This window comes from Triticum aestivum, chromosome 4B, assembly GCF_018294505.1.
Source record: "Triticum aestivum cultivar Chinese Spring chromosome 4B, IWGSC CS RefSeq v2.1, whole genome shotgun sequence".
NCBI lineage: Eukaryota > Viridiplantae > Streptophyta > Magnoliopsida > Poales > Poaceae > Triticum > Triticum aestivum.
The window spans coordinates 601,706,264-601,717,331 of NC_057804.1; the positions used below are offsets into that span (position 1 = coordinate 601,706,264).

The 11,068-nt window shown below is 45.8% G+C and overlaps 1 protein-coding gene across 2 annotated transcripts; it reads right to left on the bottom strand.

Moving 5' to 3' along the window:
* Window positions 1-5,292: 5,292 nt before the first annotated feature.
* LOC123089352 (29 kDa ribonucleoprotein A, chloroplastic) lies at window positions 5,293-9,358 on the bottom strand. 2 transcript variants are annotated; one of them, XM_044511055.1, is made up of 7 exons: window positions 8,784-9,358; window positions 8,058-8,144; window positions 7,665-7,920; window positions 7,332-7,567; window positions 6,790-6,891; window positions 5,775-6,062; window positions 5,293-5,695 (listed from the first exon to the last, which is right to left on the bottom strand). In XM_044511055.1, exons 1-7 carry the CDS (start codon window positions 9,177-9,179, stop codon window positions 5,651-5,653), a joined length of 1,410 nt encoding a protein of 469 aa, XP_044366990.1. In that variant the 5' UTR covers window positions 9,180-9,358; the 3' UTR covers window positions 5,293-5,650. The 2 variants fall into 2 exon arrangements, with proteins under 2 accessions (XP_044366990.1, XP_044366989.1); XM_044511054.1 differs by having other exon boundaries at window positions 7,332-7,582; window positions 8,784-9,354.
* Between the last annotated feature and the right edge of the window lie 1,710 nt (window positions 9,359-11,068).

Below are 11,068 nucleotides of genomic sequence, written 5' to 3' on the forward strand. Positions count from 1 at the left end.
GCCCCTCGCAACTGTATGGTACAATACAGCTGATGTGTCTGTGTCTGAATGCATTTGTGTTTTACGGTTTAAACTTCGAATTCGTTTACGTCAGAGAATAGCGGCGCCACATTTACGTCGACAAGGTAAGGCACCGTACTGGCGGGTGTTTCGAGCTGCTTAGCAGCGTAGTAGTACGAAGCCTTGTAAAGCTTCGGCCACGGCGCCGTCTGTACTGTGGGCGCGTACGACGCCCGCCACGGGCGCCACGAACGCCCGTCCGTCACGACCTCCACGTCTAACGCCACCTTCAGGCCCATCGCTTCTTGAGCTTCCCCTTCTTTGCGGCTTTCGCTTTGATGCGGCGAGTTTGCCGCGTAGCCGAGTTGATCTTCCGGACGAGCGTGATTCTCGGATCCTTCGGCACCTCCGCGGGCTTCATATCCAACATGTTCTCCGACGGTCCCATGCGTCGGCTGCGGAAGGAAGGAGTCCGTGGGAAAAAATAGTAGGAATTGGGCGAAGAGCGGCAGGAGATGGAAGAAGAGAGTGAAGGATTTTGGCGCGGAAACAATGTGAGATGCTACAAAAGCACGGGCTCCGTCTTTTTTTTTGGGTGGGCTAAGGGCAGAAAGAGATGTTTTGCGTGTCCGGACTCTCGCAAAGCCTCTCCACGTTTGTCTCCGATTTACGGTAAAAAACGCGTCAGGACCGCCCGGATGACCGATACAATCACGCGTTTGATGGTGTTTGTTATCCAGACAATGCGGTCTAGACGGACGCGGGTGGTTTGCCGGTCGCCGTTGAAGATGCCCTAAGACTTTGTTGCATTTGCCGTGAGAGTTTGTTGGCTTGGTGGTGGTCTCGGAGTGTATCACGATTTAATTAAGAAAAAAGTTCACATTTCAACCCTGAATTAACCATTCCGGTCAGTTTACAACCTTTGTCTTTAAAATTGGTCGTATTGCACCCTCAATTTACTAGAAAGTTTAAAAGACAGCCCTGGTCTAGGTTTTGGGCTAGTCAGCCGGTTTTGACCCAAGTCAAAGCTGACCGAGCGCTGACCGGGCATGGGCTACGATCAGCCATGTGCTGTGTTGTTGTGCGAGAAGGAGACTGGCGTTGTCGGCTACGAGCTCGTCCCCATTGACATGGCACCATGCGTGGAGAGTGTAGAGAGCCCCACCTCTCCGGAAACGTAAGCTGCATGTCCGCCAGAGTCTCGGTTACAAGCAACAAAAATGGGTACCGCTAAAACTCAGCTCAATCGTTGTCCCTGCTCGTTCGATCGTTTCTAGCTTTATAAGGTTCACGATCGCTGATGTCTTGTATTGGAGTATCAACCTGTTTTAGTGGTGCGACCGGCCCATTATCGTTTTTTCTTTTCTTTTTGCCTTTTCATCTGTGTTGGACATGAACAAGCCATGGCCTGACTGTGGCGGGTGTTGTGTGGCTTTTTCATTGTCTATATGTATTTTAGCGAAATCACTAATTAAGGAGTACTTCTTGCGGAGATCACTCCAACTTCCTCAGGTTGCGACAAGTGACGCGCTGTATGTGCACCATTTGTCGCAACCTGGGAGTTTTCCCTTTTTTCATAGATCCGTTTATTCAAAATGTTTTATCTTTTAAACCGTGCGTCCAAATCTCGAACCGCTTTCGTCATTGGATTCCTCGCGTCGAGATCTTTAAAACTAGATCCCATGTTGATAGGTTTTGACGAACTTTTTTTTCACGAAAAAACCGAACGAAAAAAACCGACGAAAAAACCGAAACGGGAACACGGGTTTTTTTCCCTTTCAGAAAGAGGCACACCCGTGCCTCTGACGAAATCACAATCGTGCCTCTCGCGGAAACAAAACCGTGCCTCTCCCGTAAGAAAAAAAACAGAAAACGCGTTTTTTTCCTTTTCCGAAAGAGACATGCCCGCGCCTCTCGCGAAAGCACAACCGTGCTTCTGGCGGAAGCAAAACCGTGCCTTTCACGAAAGAAAAAAAAACAGAAAACATGTTTTTTTCTTTTCCGAAAGAGGCATGCCCGTGCCTCTCGCGAAAGCACAACCGTGCCTCTGGCGGAAGCAAAACCGTGCCTCTCGCGAAAGAAAAAACAAAACAGAAAACGCGTTTTTTCCCTTTCCGAAAGAGGCACGCCCGTGCCTCTCGCAAAAGCACAACTGTGTTTCTCACGAAAGAAAAAAATAGAAAACGCGTTTTTTTCCTTTTCCGAAAGAGGCACGCCCGTGCCTCTCGGGAAAGCACAAGCGTGCCTCTGGCGGAAGAAAAAAACAAAAAACGCGGTTTTTTTTCGTTTCCAAGAGGCACGGCCGTGCCTCTCGCGAAAAAAAAATGCATTTTTTGCGGAAAAAAAATTCGAAATTTTTTTGGTCAAAAAACTAGGGAAGACCGGTAAAAAACCAAAACGTCAAAAAACCCCGGAAAAAAAACCTTTTGAAAAGCCGAAAACACGTGCGTAAAAATAAAAAAAAAAACAAAATCCGGAGGGAGCGTCCAGAGCGCGACACGTGGCGAATGGCTGTGAGCGCGCCAAGTGACGCTGATCGTTGCGAGGCTCGCGAAGGAGCGCTCGTTAATTAGTTGCTCCCGTATTTTAGGCTTCTTTCTAGGCTGGCCCTTTTTCCCGTGAGCGATCAGTATGATTGTTCGCTTCAATCCCATTTTCTTGCGTTTGCCATTCATCTCTCTCACATGGCCACATGCAAGTTTTTTTACAAGCCGCGGAAGACTAAAAGTTTGCGTGTGTTTTTGTTGTTGTTGTAATTTATGAACATGCATATTTATTTTTCACTTTTTTTACTTTTTTTTGTTGCACAACATTTGCACGTGGCCATGCCGACTGCAATTGCAAGGGTTGCAACATGTCCGAAACTAAAGAGAGGGGGCGCCAATTGCATGTTCACCCTGAGCCGCATTTTCATATGGGTTACAGCTTGTCACGTGCCCCGTTGCCACGGGAGTGAGGACAAGGATGGATTTTTATTTTTATTTTGGGTGCTAGTTGCATGCCCATTCCCTGAGTTGCAACTGCATGTGGGCCATGTCGACTACAATTGCATATCTACCACTAGACTCGCAACTGCAAGTGTCGGCATCTTTCTGCAATTCATGTCCACCCCTAAGCTGCCTTTTCATATGTATAACTTGTCTTGTGTGCCGCCGGTAGAGGTGACGACAGGGATGCTTTTTTGGGGTGCCAGTTGCATGCCCATTTTGTGAGTTGCAACTGCATGCTGGCCATGCCAACTACAATTGCAAGTCCGCCACTAGACTCGCAACTGCAAGTGTGGGCCCAAACTGCAATTCTTGTCCTTCCCCAAGCTGTATTTGTTATTGGGGTTATAGCTTGTTTTTATGTGCCACCGCAGCTGGAGTGACTATTTTTTGGAATGCCAGTTGCATGCCCATTCTCTGAGTTGCAACTGCATGCGTGCCATGTCGACTGCAATTGCATGTCTTTCACTAGACTCACAACAAGTATCGGCACTCGACTGCAATTCATGTCCATCAATGACCTGCATTTTCATATGGGTTATAGCTTGTCTTGTGTGCCGCCCTCGTCGCAGTGACGACAAGGATGCATTTTTATTTTTTATTTTTGTTCGTGCCAGTTGTATGCCCATTCCCTGAGTTGCAATTGCATGCAGGCAATGTCGACTGCAATTGCATGTCCGCCACTATAATAATAGCTGAAAGTGTCGGCACCAGACTGCAATTCATGTCCATCCCTGAACGATTTTCATAGGGGTTGCTTTTCGTGTTTGGCGCGGTGCTGAAGTGAGGACAACGATGCACTTTTATTTTTTATTTTTTTGGTGCCCAATTGCATGCTGATTTCGAGAGCTGCAACTGCATGCGGGCCATGTTGACTGCAATTGCATGTGTGCCACTAGACTCGCAACTACAAGTGTCGGCACCCGACTGCAATTCGTGTCCACCCCTGAACTGCATTTTCATAGGGGTTATAGCTTGTCTTGTGTGCCGCCGCCGCCAGAGTGACGAGAAGATGCATCTTTTATTTTATTTTTCTGTGCCGGTTGCATGCCCATTCCTTGAGTTGCGACTGCATGTGTGCCATGTCGACTGCAATTGCATAATTTATGAGTTTCTTCTCATGGAGACCTTCATTTATTTTTCTGGAAAAATGAAAAGTTTCTTTTCTCATTTTTGGTTATTTAAATTAAATTGAGAGTTCAAGTTTCCTCTCATGCAAATCAAGTTTGCCATGAATTAAGGAGTCATGGCCGAGTGCAATATATAGGTTTTTTATTTTGAATTTTTGTTTTCTTAAGAAATAAAGTAGTGACCTAAAGTGTGTTATATTTATTTACAACGAGAGTATTTTTATATTTAAGCCTGTTTTTTTTCATTTTCTTTCTATTTTTCTCCTTTTGTTTTTTTTTCTCGGGTCACTGGAATGTGGCCCCAACCCTCAACATCTTCTAATGTTCTCCAAAAATATCCAGCCCGAGCAGAGCCCAATTTCTGGTTGCTCTGAAATGGAGGATTCCCCTTTTTCTTGGGCAGTTTTCGATGTGTCTAATCGAAAATGAAGTGGACAAAAAAAATTGAAGTAGCTTGTGATCAGTTTTTGAAGTAGCCGCCGTCAGGTTCCGAGCACCTCTGTTTTTGTTATAATTGACGAACGGAGCTGATTGGTTTCATCAATTGAACCCAACTCTAACCAAAATGCGCACACATATAGACCAAGCTGACTTGTGCGTGCAATTTTTCTAATGAGGCTGCTTTTGACAAAAAGAAGAAGAATGTAGAAGAAACAAGGAACGAAAGGATTTCTCGTCATTTTAGGTACAGATGGGCTTCAGGTGTAGTTTCTTTTCCCTTTTGATAAAAAGACAAACAAACAAACAAACAACTCAAACATAAAAAACAGATAAAGAAAGGCCCGGAACGGGAGAAATTAGAACCCACTAACCAGGGAGGCAACACGGGCAAAATCAGTTCTAGGTGATGTCATTCGACTTAGACTTCGTGAAGTCTCAGTCGACTGAGACCTAGACATACCCAACAAAAATATAGCGCTATAACGATGCTATAGCGCCATTATAACGTATTCGGAAAGGAAACACTATATTTTAGCAAGTTCAGCTGCTATGGCGCTATTCACGTAATTAGCGCGCTACAGGGCGCTATAATTCAGATAGAAAGGTGGGTAAACCGCTTGGCAGCAGCTACTATGACTATACACTGGGCTTTTCGTCTTCTTTTGGAAAACGCAGGCCAAGGATGGAATGCTAAAAAATAACAGTGAATAGAGGAAAACAGGGCAAGGATAGAATGATAATGAGATGTGCAACAATGCACCTACAAATGCAGCAAACCTGCTGTTAAATTTCAACACGCATTTTACCCAGGCTTCAACATCAATTAAGCCACATTGCCGTCACATTGGCCTCAAAAGAAAAGAAGATAAAGAGCCTGTTGTCTAAGTGGTCTCACAGACAAAGTGAAATGCGCCATTAGTCCATTAACTCGAACTAACTGCACGTTTTAGGGCAATGACTCGAGAAGTGATCAATTTAGACCATAAACTCGTTTAATTGATCAACTAAGGCTGTAACCGAATCGGACGAAGAAAAACGGTCACGTGGCCATCACGTCAGCACACCTTTGAGCGCACACGAACTGACTAATATTTACAGGGGTTCAAAGTGAATCTGCAGTGCACGTCCCTCCAGAATCTGCAGAAATTCAAAGAGAAAATCAAGTTTCTGAATGGAGACCCAAACTGACAGTTGATACAAACATCTTTACACTGACCTGTCTGTTGAGGGCATAAACAGCGTCACACGTTTCCTCCTCTGTGGCCATCGTGACAAAACCGTATCCCCGCGATCTCCAGGTTCCTCCTCTGTGCTCGTAGACGACTCTAGCATCGACCACTTTGCCGTGCTTGCTGAACAACTCCTCCAACCAAGAGTCACCGACATGCGACGGCAGATTGCCCACATAGATTCTGAATGCGGACTTGGATTGATGGGAAGGAGTTTCCTCCCGAGCGCCTCTCCGAGCTGCTTTGTGCACAATAAGAAGCATCCCAAACAATTTCTGTGCACATAAAAGGTCAATCAGAACTGCATTCTTTAGCACAAACTTATCTTATGTAGCATATGACTTACACATGACACTAAGCTCGACAAAAAGAACAACTAAAAAGTGAATTATACTAATGAACACCCTCTCTCATGCGCATAGCATACGAATGAATAAGCTGGCAGAGAGTTAACAAAAACGAAGAGGACGATGAATAAGTTGGCTTCAGATTAGATAATTGAGATTTCAGAATGACAAACTGGGAGCTATTGCAGGAAGCTGTGTTCCAATGTAAACTAGGAGCGGCCCAAGCATATAGTTCAACTATGATCACATGAGATAGAACAGGTTCCCGATAACATGTTTTGGTGCGCACGCTCCATTGAGCCCACACACCAAAAATTCAATAAATGTTCTGAAAAAATATTACACTGGCGAATTACTATAATATGTGAGTTCGCAAAATTTCCCATAAATTTATGACTTTTGGTTAAGCTGTCAAAGAAAAACTAGATACTCATGCATTTGTCATTTTGGATCTTTCTGGTTTCATTTGTGCAGCACACAAACTTCTATTAAAGAATATTTTAAATTCTTGATAGTAGTATTTATAATTTACGGATGTAGGGTACAGTGGAGCTCAGGCTCTCTAAACAGGTTCCTTCAACTTTATTTAACTTCAGAAAAATATAAGGACACTAGCCCCAATAAATTATTGGTATTATTTATCAAATGTACTCACAAAGCCATCGAACATCTCCACAGCGAGCTCAGCCTCCTTAACAGTACTCATGGTGACAAATCCATATCCACGGCTCTGGCCTGTTCCTCGGCTGTAAATAACCTAGGCATAAAAAATGTAGAAGTTGTGTTTCAGAACAAAGAGAAAACCAGACATACGCACACCTGACAAATTAACAGCAGTAGCCGATCCGAGTGGCAAAACATAAATCAAACATTGCGTGTAATCAACAGCATCTCCAGATAGCACAAACAATCTTTCCAACCAAATTACCAAAACAGTATCGCAAAGCAATCTGGTGCAAATTCAACATATCACACAAGAAGCTTAGAAAGCAGCCACCTAGATTCTAGTAGATCTACCCTGTGAGCTTTAGCAGCGCACATCATGACATTACAATCATACAGGAAACTGCATCGTGTTGCAGAAGTGGTTACAGGGCCAATTTCAGTTGTGCATACATTATTAAGGAGTCAGAACATAACACGCTTTTTTCACATATCGATTACCATACAAAGATAATGAAGAGCTAAGTGGCTTACCTCTGAGAACTCAACAACACCAGCTTGCTCAAAGAGCTTGGCGAGGTCCTCGCTGACAACATCGTAGTGTAGGTTCCCTACGTACACCTTAGGCGTGCACCCTTCATCCCCTTCCTCCTGGTATGGCTCTTGTGGGCAAGGGGTGGCGGTGCGAGTAACCCGAGCGGTGTGAGCATTGTCTCTACCTCTTTCAGCTCTTGTCAAAGGAGATGCTCTTACTGCACCGACAGTTTGCCCTGCATTCGGTAAGACTGTAAGGAGTATATCTCTGTTAGTTTTGGTGCTCAGCATTCAGAAGAGAGCTTCCATTAGCAAGAGACTAGTGACAGAAACCTGGCATGGAAGATGGATGTGACTGTGGGGCTGAGACTTGATGATGTACATCTTGCTGTGTGGGTGGCACCATTGGTGGGTGCACGGCATTCTGGCATTTTTCTGAAAGAGATGCTGTCAGGCGGCCGAGCCTGAATGTCTGCCTCAGTATTTTCCAGCTCATTTCGTCATCGGTACCATGACAATGATCATCAGTCAATAGACCTTTACCCCAATATTTGCATGGAGCTGGAACATCACATACAAAACAGTAGCACTGCATTTGAAGAAACAAAAATCAAGTCACTGTTGTGCACACTACTCTGCTACGGGTATATTCATTGTGTCATGATATATTGCCAACAGCATCAGGGAGTGACAATGGTTACTTCAATCACAATGCTAAGTACTTACCATGGTACAATGCCTGACGTGAGAAGTAGTGCCAAAGGGCAAGCTAGAGCATAAATGGCGCGAGTGAGGGAAGTCCCTGCACGCTACCTGCAGAAGCATACCAATTGTTAATGCCAATAATCAAGGAGTGCCTGAGGTAAACTCTGGCATTATAGTATAACTCTTTCTAATATTAAATTTGACATGAACTGAAAAAGCGCAGATAACCGATGGTCAATACAAACATGTGGACATGGAGACTTAAGCAAACCCACTTGGATATTGTACAGTTCATTTCTATTTGTTCAAGGCGGACGACGTGAACTCTGATTCGATCCAGGTATTCTTGTGGGAAGGTTGGCTAGAGATTTTCTGGAAAAGCGCCAGCCCCTTTCGGTTCATAATGAGACCGGACTAATTCTGTTTTGATTCTATAGATCATTTCGCTTAGTACTATGTAGGAGATGAAAACCTCATGTAATGGAATGGAGATTTTTTTAATAGAATGGAATACTGCAATTTTAACCACTTGCATAGTGTTTGGATTGAGGATGATGTCTTGCAGCAGCAGCGGCAAACAAATAAATCACCTTTGTCAGTCGATTCTAAAGTCACACCTGCTACTAAATCAGCACAAATACTCGCACAGTACAGCACATCTGATGACACCTTTGTAGATAGCCCCAAATATAACAAGGCGCCGTGTGTATCCGCATGCACAAATTTCATAACGGAAGGCACAAATACCTGGCCTTTCTCTGCAACGATGAGCAGTTCATCCAAGCTGCCATCAAAGCCGGCACTCCCCTCCTGTTTCACAACGGCAACCGGCACATCGGGGTTGCTGTCTAGAACCACGCAATCGTCGTCCTCCTCCTCCTCGCCATCGGACTTTCCCTTCTTCACCACGACGAGATTGCGGTCCCCGGTCGGCCCTCCTTCACCAAAACGCGACTTCCTGGCCACGGGGGCAGATCCGTCGCCCTCCTCCTCCTCCTCGTCGGAGCTAATCACCACAACGTCCGGCGCCGCGGCCCCCCTCCTCCCGCCCCCAGAATCCCTGGCTCGACCGGACGGAGGGCTCCGGGAAGCCAAGAAACCCTGGGCGAGGCCGCAGTAGCCCGAGCCGTCGGCGCGCACCATGGATCCGGTCCGGTCCGGTCCAGGAGCATACGCGTCGGAAGTGCAGCAGATCTTGGCTCACGGCGGCGACCGGCGGCGAGGAGAGTCTCTCTCTTGTCTCTTCCTAGCCCTTCTTCTTGAGAGGAAAGAAAACAGAGTAGCTCTGCTCCTCTGCGCCTGTTCTGTACTGCTACGCGTATGGCTGGTGTGACGGCTGCGGGACCCACCACTACCTCTAATTTTTTTGAAATTCGAATGCACAGAGCCCGCCGTTTTTGTCAAGGTGGTGTGGGCCGATGGGCCTTTGCCGACCCGTGGACGATTCCAACAGTTCTGCTCGCTCGCTGAATTGCGTCCAAAATTTGCATCGGGAGCCATTTCAATAACCTAGCAAGTTCTCAAAAAAAAAAAACCTAGCATCACATAAAATAAATGGAGGAAAACAGATCAGTAAACTGACCCGCGGAACTTAAGGAACTAGAATTCCTACAAAATTCCTGTGGAAACGTCCGCTCTTTTTTAATGGACCATGAGAAGTGACACACGACAGGTACGAGCATGGCAACTCCGAATATTTTTCATGGCTAGTTTAGTTACACAAGGATGTCAATCTTTGTTGGCAAGCATGACAACTTCATGCTTCATTTTATTTTATAACAGAAACTTGTGGTGTGTCATTGGAATTTGTCATCATTGCGTGACCGAAATTGCCATAAAAAACATCAAGGTTGGTGCCACACACCTGACATGTGGCACTTATCATTTAGGTTTTTTTATTGGAATGGTCATTCTAATGCTGCGTTTGGATGTTTGAATGGAAGGCATCCTTATTCAATTGGTTTCGGTTTCAATTCCACCTCAGCGAGGAAACTGTAATGGACATGAATACGAATTCGCTTGTTTGGATGCTAATTTAATTGGCTCATGAAATCTCAGTTGAATTTCAATACCAAATCATGTTGGATGGCAAATTATGAAATTGGATAGTGCTTTAAAATATGTAGAATATGTGACTATAATTGAATGATTGTATAGCAATGTGTGACTCGAAAATGCCATTTGGAGGACGAGCTCCATGCAGCTCGCTATCAGGGTCGTCAGTAATCCCATCGAGACGCTGCAGCAACGCATTTATGTCATGTATTCGTGCCAGCAGTTTTAACCCCAATCATGTATTATGTATTTTCATAGGTAGCATCCCATGTCGTCCACGGCTCGCTTACAGGCTGGTTAGGCATGCGATCCACTTCCCCATCATGGCCCTGCAGTGCCAGCCTCTCTCACAAACGCTCATGAACATGGGCACTGTTGAGTAAATAGGCAGTTTTTTGATTAAATTAATCCATGAATAAATCATGAGCATGACATGGACAACATTGATAACACACCGATTACGATTTAACAGAGCATGTACTACCCACATAGTAGAAACATCTACGCATATCGCTAGTACTGCTATAACAGAAAGAAATACGAGAGGGATAAACGATGTATACCCTCCAATCGGCCACACGGCGGCGGTGACGGTGGCAGCAGCCGCGGCATCCTCGGCGGCCTTCTAGTCGGCCTCGGCCTTCTCAGCGGCGGCACGGTCGCCGTCGGTCGACATGGTGATGACGAAGGTGATGCGGACGTAGATGAACAGAAGCGAGCAGTCGCGTAGTCGCTACCCAAAAACATAATCGCCCCTCTCCCGTACAGGATCCGAAGAGGCGGGGTTTCGGAGGCCTGCTCTCCCGTCAACCATGTACGCGGTGAACGGGATGGAGTCGCCGGCGGCGGCAGCAACAGAGGAACGACGTGGGCGTGGAGGCGTAGATGCGTTCTGTTTCGCGGCGGCTAGGGCTGGCAGCGCCCCACATATATATGTGCGGCCGCGCGTGGAGAGACGTGGGCTGAACCCATGTCCA